This window comes from Oncorhynchus keta, unplaced genomic scaffold (assembly GCF_023373465.1).
Source record: "Oncorhynchus keta strain PuntledgeMale-10-30-2019 unplaced genomic scaffold, Oket_V2 Un_contig_1690_pilon_pilon, whole genome shotgun sequence".
In the NCBI taxonomy this organism is placed as follows: Eukaryota; Metazoa; Chordata; class Actinopteri; order Salmoniformes; family Salmonidae; genus Oncorhynchus; species Oncorhynchus keta.
The window spans coordinates 1,377,501-1,394,522 of record NW_026280186.1 but is presented as its reverse complement, the minus strand read 5'-3'; the positions used below and the strand labels follow the sequence as shown (position 1 = coordinate 1,394,522).

At 43.6% G+C, this 17,022-nt stretch overlaps 1 protein-coding gene and 1 long non-coding RNA gene across 2 annotated transcripts in view; both read left to right on the top strand.

The window, feature by feature from the left end:
- The first annotated feature begins 3,267 nt into the window (after positions 1–3,267).
- Positions 3,268–17,022, top strand: part of LOC127919542 (B-cell lymphoma/leukemia 11A-like) — a 55,670-nt gene continuing 41,915 nt past the window's right edge. Inside the window, exons 1-2 of the mRNA XM_052503283.1 lie at positions 3,268–3,606; positions 6,831–7,238. Of these exons, the coding sequence (XP_052359243.1) occupies positions 3,552–3,606; positions 6,831–7,238 (463 nt within the window). The 5' untranslated portion in view covers positions 3,268–3,551. The remainder of the gene's footprint in view (positions 3,607–6,830; positions 7,239–17,022) is intronic.
- Positions 9,384–11,692, top strand: LOC127919543 (uncharacterized). The gene is made up of 4 exons (XR_008103269.1): positions 9,384–9,728; positions 10,153–10,665; positions 11,196–11,354; positions 11,461–11,692. It is a non-coding gene; the product is annotated as an uncharacterized LOC127919543 (long non-coding RNA).

Here is a 17,022-nt window from a genome sequence, read left to right as displayed (position 1 = left end):
TTAGGCTATGTTACGATGTATCAAACATTTTAATTAGCACTTTTACAATATATTTGTACACTATATTACACTAACAGTGGGCCATATGAACAGAAATATGTCGTATATATTTTATTTTTTATCTCAGTGGGCAACGATAACTTTACGCATGTGGATTAGACTACACCAATAGATAACCTTATGAGGAAAAAGCACACAATTAACACATATGATGACCTATTTGTTAATTAGGCTACTTATTTTATTATTGTCGACTTATGTTAATGTGGGAAATATATGTTATTAAACATCAAAAACAAAATAATAATGCAAACGGTATTAAAAAAACGAAGAGAAGAATGTCAAATATGTATATGTATATATATTTCTGTGAAGTAGTAGTAGCCTATGAATTCTCTTCAAGATGGCATGACAACTCAAGTCCGTGAGAAACAAATACTAACAGGTGTACTGTAGCCTAAAGAATATCTGTATTTTACTGTAGGCTATTTTACTTCATTGAATAGTAAATAGTGTGAACTAGATCATCCGATAGCAAAAACAATACGAATATATATATCCTCATGTCGACAGGCTTTGAAATTAAATCCAAATGTCAAAAGTGTCCACTTTGAGGAAGTAACCTGCCTGTTATAGGCCTGTGATTGGTCCATTGGTGTTGACAGTCTTCGGAACACCGATGGTATCACTACCAATAAATGTACATGATTTGATAGGCCTAGTTTTTATGATTTATGATTTTATGATGTATTTAAAATGGAATGTATTCCTATTATGTGACGTCGTAATAGTATGTCGTTAGTGCAAGATGTGGAGTGTTTTTGCGCAAGAACCAACATTAGGGTATTATTTAGTGGACAAAATATGGTGGTATTCTATGGACTGCTAAAATATGGTGGTAGCCTATGGACTGCTAAGATATGGTCGTAGCCTATGGACTACTAAAATATGGTGGTAGCTTATGGACTGCTAAAATATGGTGGTAGCTTATGGACTGCTAAGATATGGTCGTAGCCTATGGACTACTAAAATATGGTGGTAGCTTATGGACTGCTAAAATATGGTGGTAGCCTATGGACTGCTAAAATATGGTGGTAGCCTATGGACTGCTAAGATATGGTGGTAGCCTGTGGACTGCTAAGATATGGTCGTAGCCTATGGACTACTAAAATATGGTGGTAGCTTATGGACTGCTAAAATATGGTGGTAGCCTATGGACTGCTAAAATATGGTGGTAGCTTATGGACTGCTAAAATATGGTGGTAGCCTATGGACTGCTAAGATATGGTGGTAGCCTATGGACTGCTAAGATATGGTGGTAGCCTGTGGACTGCTAAGATATGGTCGTAGCCTATGGACTACTAAAATATGGTGGTAGCTTATGGACTGCTAAAATATGGTGGTAGCCTATGGACTGCTAAGATATGGTCGTAGCCTATGGACTACTAAAATATGGTGGTAGCCTATGGACTGCTAAAATATGGTGGTAGCCTATGGACTGCTAAAATATGGTGGTAGCCTATGGACTGCTAAAATATGGTGGTAGCTTATGGACTGCTAAAATATGGTGGTAGCCTATGGACTGCTAAAATATGGTGGTAGCTTATGGACTGCTAAAATATGGTGGTAGCCTATGGACTGCTAAGATATGGTGGTAGCCTATGGACTGCTAAGATATGGTCGTAGCCTATGGACTACTAAAATATGGTGGTAGCTTATGGACTGCTAAAATATGGTGGTAGCCTATGGACTGCTAAAATATGGTGGTAGCTTATGGACTGCTAAAATATGGTGGTAGCCTATGGACTGCTAAGATATGGTCGTAGCCTATGGACTACTAAAATATGGTGGTAGCTTATGGACTGCTAAAATATGGTGGTAGCCTATGGACTGCTAAAATATGGTGGTAGCCTATGGACTGCTAAGATATGGTCGTAGCCTATGGACTGCTAAAATATGGTGGTAGCTTATGGACTGCTAAAATATGGTGGTAGCCTATGGACTGCTAAGATATGGTCGTAGCCTATGGACTACTAAAATATGGTGGTAGCTTATGGACTGCTAAAATATGGTGGTAGCCTATGGACTGCTAAGATATGGTCGTAGCCTATGGACTGCTAAAATATGGTGGTAGCCTATGGACTGCTAAAATATGGTGGTAGCCTATGGACTGCTAAAATATGGTGGTAGCCTATGGACTGCTAAAATATGGTGGTAGCCTATGGACTGCTAAAATATGGTGGTAGCCTATGGACTGCTAAAATATGGTGGTAGCCTATGGACTGCTAAAATATGGTGGTAGCCTATGGACTGCTAAAATATGGTGGTAGCCTATGGACTACCAAAATATGGTGGTAGCCTATGGACTACTAAAATATGGTGGTAGCCTATGGACTGCTAAAATATGGTGGTAGCCTATGGACTGCTAAAATATGGTGGAAGCCTATGGACTGCTAAAATATGGTGGTAGCCTATGGACTGCTAAAATATGGTGGTATTCTATGGACTGCTAAAATATGGTGGAAGCCTATGGACTACTAAAATATGGTGGTAGCCTATGGACTACTAAAATATGGTGGTAGCCTATGGACTGCTAAAATATGGTGGAAGCCTATGGACTGCTAAAATATGGTGGTAGCCTATGGACTGCTAAAATATGGTGGTAGCCTATGGACTGCTAAAATATGGTGGTAGCCTATGGACTACTAAAATATGGTGGTAGCCTATGGACTGCTAAAATATGGTGGAAGCCTATGGACTGCTAAAATATGACATTCTTAAATATAGCCTATTTAATAAAGCGTACCATTGTAACATACGTTTCTATAATGGTTACCGAAGGCACGGAGATCGATGTCCAAAATGAATTAAACAGGACTATTTACTTGATTATATCCAATTGAATCGATCCGCAAAGTGCCCTCGCATCCTTTCCTCTCCACTATAAATTGTTGTTTTCCATGCTGTAATGGGGTAACGGTTCATATTTATTTTTAGGATCATATACAATGGTCCCATATTTTCTCGATATTTGTTGCCAAGAGTCCTTCCACTTGGATGTGCTGTCTCCCAAGGTTCACGTTCGTTTCCAATCTCTCTCTCGCTCTCTCTCCTTCTCTATTGGCCCGGCCCCCCTGATCTCTCTGTCCATTGGCGTCTTCGGGGTCCCTTTCTTCTTTCATATACGGATCCAGTAATGACTGTCCATTGGTTTTGTTATTCTTTCTCCACCTCCTCCTCCCCAGCGTTGCCCTGCCCATGTGTTGTATCTCTATGTCCATCCATCGACTGACGTTCAAGTTCGTAGGAACGTCACGTCCGCACTTGAACTTGCAGCTCAGGGGGCTTTGCTCATATCCCTCTCTCTGTCTTTGCAAAAAAGTCATGAAGACTGCCGCACAGCCGGTACCCCGCGCGTCACCGTGATGTGATCTATAATTCATTTTTTTTTGGATGTCAAACGCATCGATGAAGACATTTTATCTGGAGTCTATTACATTGTAGGACGCCTCTGCCAATGTGAACTAAGCTGAACGCCACCACTTACCAACATGTCTCGCCGCAAGCAAGGCAAACCCCAGCACTTGAGCAAGCGGGAGTTTTCGCGTAAGTAGAATTGAAAATTGCTTCTTTTATAATCTGGTAAACAAGAACACACACAGCAAGCAGCCTCTTCTCAATTTATTTGGATAATTTTTGTAGGCAACTGGACTTGACGCGGACCCGTGAACATAACCTAAAAGCGTGTCAAGAACGCCGTCATTGAATCAGATAACTTTCTATCGAGAAAAGTTGGACCTTGGAAAACATTGTATATTTGGTCAACAATAAGGCTATTTTGCATGTATGTGCCGATGCTACAACACGGGCTTCTTTCGCTATTTATGGACATTTGGGCTGTAGTTGAGGGATACCTTTGCCTATCAAGGTATCCTGTGAATATTTATATTTAGTCTATCCGTTTCCGATATGGAATACGCTACGAATAGCAAAGTGTATCCCCAAATGAGCAATTCCAATTTGTTATTACTATTTGTTTGATAGCGTAGATTTTTTTTCGAGAGATGCTTTTCTTTTTTTGAATGGGGAGAACGGGGTGTTTACATACTCATAGCCCATACAGAAGACCTCGTGTGTGGAACGTTGCCAGCTTTGATATCGAGGGATATAGGATAGAGTTCACGATCCAAGAATAACACTGCACCCCCGTATAACCTAGTGATCCAATTACATTGTTATCGTTTACACCGTGAGTTAATGTGAACGGATGCAATAAGCATTGGAACAGTTGGAGACGTTCTATTAAATCTACTATTGGACCTCTCCTCTACGTTACATTTAACGAATAGGTTCATTTCAGAGGGGACACGGGAGGTTAGGCTTTTATGCAATAACGTATTACATTTGGGCAGGCATACTGAAGTGGTGTTTTAGAGTCATTTATTAGTTATAAATGTATATTCAATAAGCTATTGCTTTTATGCTGTTTATGCCGTGGTGTATAATGGCATGATTTCAACTGTGCTCATTTCTTTTTTTTTTTCTTACGTTACCGGGGGCTAGATCATTTGGAAACGAGAATACATAATATGATTTTCCGTTTAAAAAAACAAATGTTTTGTTCCACATATTGTGTAAATCGCTACAATGTTTCCACCGGGTTGTTTCTCTTTTACCATTCAATTCTCGGAGGAAGCAAATTAGGTTCTCGTAACATATGCCTTCAATTGTAGTATATTTATGGACGGCGCCGGTAGGGGGCAGAATATGATTGTGGACATACACTTCGATGAACTTGAACTTGATCTAGGCTACTTTATAGCTTTATCTACGTTGCCTGCTAGACGAAGCGCAGTTGTTCGTGGTCGTATATTTGATGTTCCTTGTTATGCCGTTGTGATATCTTATCAATAGACCTATTATAGTATTCCAGATCACAATTAAAAGGGAGTTATTTCAATAGATTTATTCATGAATATTCAGTATTTTTTCACTTTCTTTCGAAGATGGATAAAACAATGGCCATCTGAGAACGTTTTGTTTTCTGCAAGAAAGGATCAGTAGGCAAAATGTGACATAATTTCAAACATCCATAGGCCACTGTGAGCGACCTCTGTGATATGAGTCGTTTTCAGTTAAGTAGCCTCATATTGGACCCTAGAGCATATTGCATGCCTATTCACTCTTCCAGGTATATTAGTCCCCTATTTCAACAAAATCTGGGTCTATCACGGTGTCTTTCAATTAAATGTCAAAATATGACAAAAATGTATCCTAATTGCCAAATCCTTAGTTATATCCACATTCTCACGAGGGACCTAGTTCATCATTCAAATATGACAAATGAGACATATAGGCCTATATGATCACAGCGTTACTGGCAAGTACATGGTAATAATATTCAAATGGAATACTCTGTTATTTACATGCATAGTTTGAACTATTTGAATAGCTCGTTATGGCCTATTGAAAAACAGATTCCGTTCAGGTAAGATTCCTCCTTGTCCATATTGGCTGCGTTGTATGAATCCCTGCAATAGCAGCTAGGGAACTTGATCATTACCATGTTATAATTAGGTAATAGCTATTTAAATAGCCTATTGCCTAATTTCAGTAGTTATTTGATAAAGTTCAGTCATTTGAAATTCATTTGGATGTTGAGGAATAATATATCGTTTTTTATTTTTTGTAACTTAATTTTTGTAACCAGTTGCCGATACAAGAAATGAGATTATTTGCGTTTGAAGGTAGACTTTTTCACACAGAGCCTCAGTCAGACTGCTATGTCCTGACAGCATAAGCTGTAGGAATTCAACTCAAATTAAAAGGAAAAATATTCCTTCAACCCCTCCTCCCCGCCTCCTTCTCGTTTGACCCGACACAGAATTAAAGGTTCAGAACAGACAGGGAGAATTCATCACATTTTATCTTAACATCCCAGTTGGGCCTCGATATGTCGTTTACTGTAGCTAGATGAACTATTTAAAAAAAAATGCTCCTTGACTGCTTGTATACATCAGGGACCTACTCCACATACACCCCTCAATATCTAACCTCGGTTCACGAGATCCCAGCACTTTTAACGGAAATGGGGTCCAATCATCTTGAACTCAAATTAGAATCTATTTTTTGATTCTCCGAGGTGTTAGGTTCATTAAAAACGCGAGATTGGCAGCACAATAAAGAGGGTCAAGCGCCTTAATCGTTCAGGCAGCGAGCAGCACGCTGACTGAACGGTGTCACTGGCAGGCTTATCGAAAAACAGTGCTGTAGTCTTGTCTAAGTCTTCTTCCTTTCTCCCTACTTTCCTTCCTTCCCCCCTTTCAAATCTGTCTCTCATACCTTTTCTAAGACAGCGCATCACCTGGAAATGCAATCACTATAAACCACAGGTGCCTTCTAGATTATAGTGATATTCATTATAACACTGGAAATGATCATGACAATAACACTGATATTAGTCGTTAAAACGATAGGACTGTAATAGAATCGAATATGATTCTACGGGCCTGCTACTGGATGTTCATTCCTCACTCTTCATTGGTTGTGCCTTCTATATTATCAGTAATAATAGTCATAAAAACGATAGCAAGAGATGCATATGCAGATTTGCAACACTATAATAACCTATATACTGTGTCTCACTCTTCCTTGAAATGATACTTGAGTGTAGATCTCAATCAGTGTTTTGTGTCCACGGTCTATAAAGTATCTAACTCTCCTCCACAGTTTGTCAGCTGCCTTGGATGAAATGTCATAGTCCTCTATGTAGATTTCAACCCTGTCATGTATTCTGTATAGAAGTGTAACTGTCTATCTCCCCTCTCCAGCTGAGCCCCTGTCGGCCGTTCTCCCCCCAGACGAGGAGCACGAGGACCACCCCAGGCTGGGGCAGCATGGGGACGACAGGATCCTCCTCAAGGGGGACCAGGACCTGCTCACCTGTGGCCAGTGCCACGCCCGCTTCCCTCTTGCCCACATCCTGCTCTTCATCGAGCACAAGAGGCGGCAGTGCCGCGGCGCCCCCTGCACGGACAAGACGTTAGACGACGGGCACAGGCGGTCGCCGTCCGCCGTTCCCCTCGCCTCGCCCCGTCCCTCCTCAAACAAATGCCGAGACAAACACCCGTCGAGGCGCCCCATGGAGGTAGCCGTTCAGGTGTCGCCGCGCAACGATGATGAGGATTGTTTATCGACGCCCACCCACGGAATTATCCTCAAGCAGGAGAATATCACAGGTAATGACGTCACCATGACGGCGATGATGATGATCATAACAAACAGGGCTGCCGATGTAAAGAACTTAAGCGACAAGCAAGGTGTTTGGGTCTGAGGTTTCACTGTAAGGTTTGGGTGATGACGGTACTTGGATGGTACTTTAACGTTGTGAGTAGGGTTGCAAAATCCCTAAGGTTTCCAGAAATCCAACGGGATTGTTTTGTGAAAACCTGGGAATTTTACAACCCTAGTTGTGAGTAAGTGCCTTCGTTTTGGTGTCGCTTAAAGCAAGATTATTGGATCATAGATCAAAAAAAGGATTTACAGTCCAAACTGCACAGAGCAGATGGACTTCGAGTTGGGTTCAATTTTGACTGGTGGCGATGGATATCCACGAGATATGACGTTCTTACTGCACTGCCTGGTGTAGGGTTGTTGAGTTTATCTCTGAAATGGGGATAGAAGCCCAATATAACTCCCATTCTACTCTCCTAAAGAAAGAGAGAGGGAGACGGAAAAAGAGAGAAAGGCCTGCGTTCCAAACGGAACCATATTCCCTATATAGTGCACTACTTTTGATACAGGACCCATATATAGTGGGCTCTGATCAAAAGTAGTGCACTGTATAGGGAATAAAGTTCCATTTGGGACGCAGGCCTTAGTTTCTGTCTCATGTGGTCTCGATAGATGTATCTCCATCTCGCTGTGGTTTTCACAGAGACATATCTCTTCCCCTCAAATACATGCCTGCCAACTCATACTCTGGCGCTAAAATATAACATTTAAAAAACGTGTAGGAAAGTAATTACGGTGAACTGTCAAGGAAGAGGCATTTATTTGAGGAATCCTACTCGAGCCGCTAATTGTCAGGGTTCTCTTAGTCTTCATTTAGTTAATGAAGGACTTCTTACGGCGGTTGTCTAACCACAGCTAAATGAAGCAAAACCATGATGAGCAGCTCAAACAAATAGTTCTGTCTTACAGACGTTGGTGGAAAAGAACTTTGTGTGTTTGACAGTTTAATTTTCATTTTTGAGTTATTATAAACATTTCTAAAAACAATTATGGCTGTAAATGCGGGCTTAGTATAAAGAAAAGTAGTATGCTGCATTGAACTCATCAATGTGAGGCTGGTTTTCAGTTCAATGTTTTATCATTGAGGGTTCTCCAAATGACAAATACCCAATAGGTAAACACACAGCTCCATGTACAATACAGTGGGGTATAGGTAAACACACAGCTCCATGTACAACACAGTGGGGTATAGGTAAACACACAGCTCCATGTACAACACAGTGGGGTATAGGTAAACACACAGCTCCATGTACAATACAGTGGGGTATAGGTAAACACACAGCTCCATGTACAACACAGTGGGTATAGGTAAACACACAGCTCCATGTACAATACAGTGGGGTATAGGTAAACACACAGCTCCATATACAATACAGTGGGGTATAGGTAAACACACAGCTCCATGTACAACACAGTGGGGTATAGGTAAACACACAGCTCCATGTACAACACAGTGGGTATAGGTAAACACACAGCTCCATGTACAACACAGTGGGGTATAGGTAAACACACAGCTCCATGTACAATATAGTGGGGTATATGTAAACACACAGCTCCATGTACAACACAGTGGGGTATAGGTAAACACACAGCTCCATATACAATACAGTGGGGTATAGGTAAACACACAGCTCCATGTACAACACAGTGGGGTATAGGTAAACACACAGCTCCATGTACAATACAGTGGGGTATAGGTAAACACACAGCTCCATATACAATACAGTGGGGTATAGGTAAACACACAGCTCCATGTACAACACAGTGGGGTATAGGTAAACACACAGCTCCATGTACAACACAGTGGGTATAGGTAAACACACAGCTCCATATACAATACAGTGGGGTATAGGTAAACACACAGCTCCATGTACAACACAGTGGGGTATAGGTAAACACACAGCTCCATGTACAACACAGTGGGGTATAGGTAAACACACAGCTCCATGTACAATATAGTGGGGTATATGTAAACACACAGCTCCATGTACAATACAGTGGGGTATAGGTAAACACACAGCTCCATGTACAATACAGTGGGGTATAGGTAAACACACAGCTCCATGTACAACACAGTGGGTATAGGTAAACACACAGCTCCATGTACAACACAGTGGGGTATAGGTAAACACACAGCTCCATGTACAATATAGTGGGGTATATGTAAACACACAGCTCCATGTACAATACAGTGGGGTATAGGTAAACACACAGCTCCATGTACAATACAGTGGGGTATAGGTAAACACACAGCTCCATGTACAACACAGTAGGTATAGGTAAACACACAGCTCCATGTACAATAGGGTGGGGTATAGGTAAACACACAGCTCCATGTACAATACTGTGGGGTATATGTAAACACACAGCTCCATGTGCAATACAGTGGGGTATAGGTAAACACACAGCTCCATGTACAATACAGTGGGGTATAGGTAAACACACAGCTCCATGTACAACACAGTAGGTATAGGTAAACACACAGCTCCATGTACAATACAGTGGGGTATAGGTAAACACACAGCTCCATTTACAATACAGTGGGGTATAGGTAAACACACAGCTCCATGTACAATACAGTGGGGTATAGGTAAACACACAGCTCCATGTACAACACAGTGGGTATAGGTAAACACACAGCTCCATGTACAACACAGTGTGTATAGGTAAACACACAGCTCCATGTACAACACAGTGGGTATAGGTAAACACACAGCTCCATGTACAATACAGTGGGGTATAGGTAAACACACAGCTCCATGTACAACACAGTGGGTATAGGTAAACACACAGCTCCATGTACAACACAGTGGGGTATAGGTAAACACACAGCTCCATGTACAATAGAGTGGGGTATAGGTAAACACACAGCTCCATGTACAATACAGTGGGGTATAGGTAAACACACAGCTCCATGTACAATACAGTGGGGTATAGGTAAACACACAGCTCCATGTACAATACAGTGGGGTATAGGTAAACACACAGCTCCATGTACAATACAGTGGGGTATAGGTAAACACACAGCTCCATGTACAATACAGTGGGGTATAGGTAAACACACAGCTCCATGTACAACACAGTTGGTATAGGTATAGACCCCATAGGCCTAGATATAGCTCCATGTACAACACAGTGTCTATTGGTATAGACCCCATAGGACTAGATATAGCTCCATGTACAACACAGTGTCTATTGGTATAGACCCCATAGGCCTAGATATATCTCCATGTACAACACAGTGTCTATTGGTATAGACCCCATAGGACTAGATATAGCTCCATGTACAACACAGTGTCTATTGGTATAGACCCCATAGGCCTAGATATATCTCCATGTACAACACAGTGTCTATTGGTATAGACCCCATAGGTCTAGATATAGCTCCATGTACAACACAGTGTCTATTGGTATAGACCCCATAGGTCTAGATATATCTCCATGTACAACACAGTGTCTATTGGTATAGACCCCATAGGCCTAGATATATCTCCATGTACAACACAGTGTCTATTGGTATAGACCCCATAGGCCTAGATATAGCTCCATGTACAACACAGTGTCTATTGGTATAGACCCCATAGGCCTAGATATATCTCCATGTACAACACAGTGTCTATTGGTATAGACCCCATAGGCCTAGATATATCTCCATGTACAACACAGTGTTTATTGGTATAGACCCCATAGGACTAGATATAGCTCCATGTACAACACAGTGTCTATTGGTATAGACCCCATAGGCCTAGATATATCTCCATGTACAACACAGTGTCTATTGGTATAGACCCCATAGGACTAGATATAGCTCCATGTACAACACAGTGTCTATTGGTATAGACCCCATAGGCCTAGATATAGCTCCATGTACAACACAGTGTCTATTGGTATAGACCCCATAGGCCTAGATATATCTCCATGTACAACACAGTGTCTATTGGTATAGACCCCATAGGCCTAGATATATCTCCATGTACAACACAGTGTCTATTGGTATAGACCCCATAGGCCTAGATATATCTCCATGTACAACACAGTGTCTATTGGTATAGACCCCATAGGTCTAGATAGAGCTCCATGTACAACACAGTGTCTATTGGTATAGACCCCATAGGTCTAGATATAGCTCCATGTACAACACAGTGTCTATTGGTATAGACCCCATAGGTCTAGATATAGCTCCATGTACAACACAGTGTCTATTGGTATAGACCCCATAGGTCTAGATATATCTCCATGTACAACACAGTGTCTATTGGTATAGACCCCATAGGTCTAGATATATCTCCATGTACAACACAGTGTCTATTGGTATAGACCCCATAGGTCTAGATATAGCTCCATGTACAACACAGTGTCTATTGGTATAGACCCCATAGGTCTAGATATATCTCCATGTACAACACAGTGTCTATTGGTATAGACCCCATAGGTCTAGATATAGCTCCACCCCTATTGGTATAGACCCCATAGATATATCTCCATGTACAACACAGTGTCTATTGGTATAGACCCCATAGGTCTAGATATAGCTCCATGTACAACACAGTGTCTATTGGTATAGACCCCATAGGTCTAGATATATCTCCATGTACAACACAGTGTCTATTGGTATAGACCCCATAGGCCTAGATAGAGCTCCATGTACAATACAGGGCTGTGGTCTTGTTATCCTCTATTCTGTCAAATCGAATGACCTCTTGTATTTTATCAGTAATTATGCATCCGTTTGTTAAGCAACACACACACACACACACACACACACACACACACACACACACACACACACACACACACACACACACACACACACACACACACACACACACACACACACACACACACACACACACACTATGCCTCTTGGCTCTAGTCAGCTGCCTCTACAATCTTTCTATGCTCATTTAGATCTTGACGCGTAACGTCTCCACATGATATCACTGGGTCACTAACGTTATGCAATGGCCTGTTATTAACAGTACAAGCCTCATGGATCATGTGTGAGTGTGTGTGGTGTGAGTGTGAGTGTGTGTGGTGTGAGTGTGTGTGTGTTTGTGTGTGGTGTTGCGTGAAGTGAGATTGATGAAGGCGGTCTTCGTCATCCTCACGCTCATCTTATGAGTTCGTTGTTATCCTTCTTGTCGAGAGAGAGAGAGAGAGAGAGAGAGAGAGAGAGAGAGAGAGAGAGAGAGAGAGAGAGAGAGAGAGAGAGAGAGAGAGAGAGAGAGAGAGAGAGAGAGAGAGAGAGAGAGAGAGAGAGAGAGAGAGAGAGAGAGAGAGAGAGAGAGAGAGAGAGAGAGAGAGAGAGAGAGAGAGAGAGAGAGAGAGAGAGAGAGAGAGAGAGAGAGAGAGAGAGAGAGAGAGAGAGAGAGAGAGAGAGAGATCCAACGAGATTGGGATGATGACAGTCAAATGGAGAAATACACACGATGCTCCTCTAAATGTTGTTCTTGGCTTTCATGGACTGACTCAAACAGACACTGTGGACCCGTATCGTGCCACCTCCCATGTTTAGCCACCGGGATTCCACGAAAGCCATGTCCATGCCATGTTAATGTCATCTGTCCTCGAAGGACGATCCATATCGATGACATGTTGAACTGGGCTAAAGATGGTCGGTAGCATGATATGAGATGTGGTGTTGGTTGGGACGGTGTCTGTTTTAATCCGTGTGTGATTCATACTGTACTGTGAATGTCTTCATGATGGATCGCTCTTCAACGATACATACTGTCCCCAGCATCTCCACGGTTACATCCCAAATTACACCTTATTCCCTGTATAGTGCACTGCATTTGAACAGAGCCCTTTGAGCCCTGGGCAAATGTACTGTAGTGCACTATGTAGGGAAGAGGGAGCCATTTGAGACATAGGTCAAAATACTGTTTGCTAGTGCAGGTGTCCCATGGCAAGATAGGATACACTGTGATACTGACACCCTTACATTTACACACACACACACACACACACACACACACACACACACACACACACACACACACACACACACACACACACACACACACACACACACACACACACACACACACACACACACACACACACACACACACACACACAATGCCCTTTTTGAAATGCAGAGTCCAACAGTCTCTCTATGATCCTGTGTGTGTGTGTGTGTTTGTTTGTGTTATGGACCATTAGGAGGAGCAGACAGGACAGAACAGCGTACCCCCATTTGCATGATAAACAACTTAAGATATGCACAGGGACACACACAGGCCGGCTCCACATTATAAACAGAGCAGATGATCAGATGATCACATACAGGCTCAGACACAGACACAGACATGGTCAGACACAGACACAGACATGGTCAGGCACAGACACAGACATTGGCAGACACAGACAGAGACATGGTCAGGCACAGACATGGTCAGGCACAGGCACAGACATGGTCAGGCACAGACACAGACATGGTCAGGCACAGACACAGACATGGTCAGACACAGACATGGTCAGGCACAGACACAGACATGGTCAGACACAGACAGAGACATGGTCAGGCACAGACACAGACATGGTCAGGCACAGACACAGACATGGTCAGGCACAGACACAGACATGGTCAGGCACAGACAGAGACATGGTCAGGCACAGACACAGACATGGTCAGGCACAGACAGAGACATGGTCAGACACAGACACAGACATGGTCAGACACAGACATGGTCAGGCACAGACACAGACATGGTCAGACACAGACAGAGACATGGTCAGGCACAGACACAGACATGGTCAGGCACAGACACAGACATGGTCAGACACAGACACAGACATGGTCAGACACAGACACAGACATGGTCAGACACAGACATGGTCAGGCACAGACATGGTCAGACACAGACAGGGTCAGGCACAGACACAGACATTGTCAGACACAGACAGGGTCAGGCACAGACATGGTCAGACACAGACAGGGTCAGGCACAGACACAGACATTGTCAGACACAGACAGGGTCAGGCACAGACAAAGACATTGTCAGACACAGACAGGGTCAGGCACAGACACAGACATGGTCAGACACAGACATGGTCAGGCACAGAAATGGTCAGACACAGACAGGGTCAGGCACAGACATGGTCAGGTACAGACATGGTCAGGTACAGACAGGGTCAGACACAGACATGGTCAGGCACAGACACAGACATAGTCAGGAACAGTCATGGTCAGACACAGACATGGTCAGACACAGACATGGTCAGGTACAGACAGGGTCAGACACAGACATGGTCAGGCACAGACACAGACATAGTCAGGAACAGTCATGGTCAGACACAGACATGGTCAGACACAGACAGGGTCAGGCACAGACATGGTCAGGCACAGACACAGACATAGTCAGGAACAGTCATGGTCAGACACAGACATGGTCAGACACAGACAGGGTCAGGCACAGACATGGTCAGGCACAGACACAGACATAGTCAGGAACAGTCATGGTCAGACACAGACATGGTCAGACACAGACAGGGTCAGGCACAGACATGGTCAGGTACAGACATGGTCAGGTACAGACAGGGTCAGACACAGACATGGTCAGGCACAGACACAGACATAGTCAGGAACAGTCATGGTCAGGCACAGACAGGGTCAGGCACAGACATGGTCAGGTACAGACAGGGTCAGACACAGACATGGTCAGGCACAGACACAGACATAGTCAGGAACAGTCATGGTCAGACACAGACATGGTCAGACACAGACATGGTCAGGTACAGAGGGTCAGACACAGACAGGGTCAGGCACAGACAGGGTCAGGCACAGACACAGACATAGTCAGGAACAGTCATGGTCAGACACAGACATGGTCAGGTACAGACATGGTCAGGTACAGAGGGTCAGACACAGACATTGTCAGACACAGATAGGGTCAGGCATTGACATGGTCAGGTACAGACATGGTCAGGTACAGACAGGGTCAGACACAGACATTGTCAGACACAGACATGGTCAGACACAGACATGATCAGGTACTGACATAGTCAGGAACAGACATGGTCAGACACAGACATGGTCAGACACAGACATGGTCAGACACAGACATTGTCAGACACAGACATTGTCAGACACAGACATTGTCAGACACAGACATGGTCAGGCACAGACACAGACATGGTCAGGTACAGACAGGGTCAGGCATTGACAGGGTCAGACACAGACATGGTCAGACACAGACATGGTCAGACACAGACATTGTCAGACACAGACATTGTCAGACACAGACATTGTCAGACACAGACATGGTCAGGCACAGACACAGACATGGTCAGGTACAGACAGGGTCAGGCATTGACAGGGTCAGACACAGACATGGTCAGACACAGACAGGGTCAGACACAGACATGGTCAGACACAGACAGGGTCAGACACAGACAGGGTCAGACACAGACATGGTCAGACACAGACAGGGTCAGGCATTGACATGGTCAGGCACAGACACAGACATGGTCAGGCACAGACACAGACATGGTCAGGTACAGACAGGGTCAGGCATTGACATGGTCAGACACAGACACAGACATGGTCAGACACAGACACAGACATGGTCAGGCACAGACAAAGACATGGTCAGGCACAGACAAGATCAGGCACAGACACAGGCAAAGGCAAGGTCAGGCACAGACACAGGCAAAGGCAAGGTCAGGCACAGACACAGACATGGTCAGGTACAGACAGGGTCAGGCATTGACAGGGTCAGACACAGACATGGTCAGACACAGACAGGGTCAGACACAGACATGGTCAGACACAGACAGGGTCAGACACAGACAGGGTCAGACACAGACATGTTCAGACACAGACAGGGTCAGGCATTGACATGGTCAGGCACAGACACAGACATGGTCAGGCACAGACACAGACATGGTCAGGTACAGACAGGGTCAGGCATTGACATGGTCAGACACAGACACAGACATGGTCAGACACAGACATGGTCAGGCACAGACAAAGACATGGTCAGGCACAGACAAGATCAGGCACAGACACAGGCAAAGGCAAGGTCAGGCACAGACAGCCCCAGGGTCAGACACAATACTCAGTCAATTACATGTACAGAGCAGACAGTTTCCCTTTAAGGAAGAAAAGGACTCACATTATAACCATCCAACACCCCATCAAACCTTCCCTTTAAGGAAGGAAATGAATCACATTATAACCATCCAACACCCCATCCAACCTTCCCTTTAAGGAAGGAAAGGACTCACATTATAACCATCCAACACCCCATCCAACCTTCCCTTTAAGGAAGAAAAGGACTCACATTATAACCATCCAACACCCCATCAAACCTTCCCTTTAAGGAAGAAAAGGACTCACATTATAACCATCCAACACCCCATCAAACCTTCCCTTTAAGGAAGAAAAGGACTCACATTATAACCATCCAACACCCCATCAAACCTTCCCTTTAAGGAAGGAAAGGAATCACATTATAACCATCCAACACCCCATCCAACCTTCCCTTTAAGGAAGGAAAGGAATCACATTATAACCATCCAACACCCCATCCAACCTTCCCTTTAAGGAAGAAAAGGACTCACATTATAACCATCCAACACCCCATCAAACCTTCCCTTTAAGGAAGGAAAGGAATCACATTATAACCATCCAACACCCCATCCAACCTTCCCTTTAAGGAAGAAAAGGACTCACATTATAACCATCCAACACCCCATCAAACCTTCCCTTTAAGGAAGAAAAGG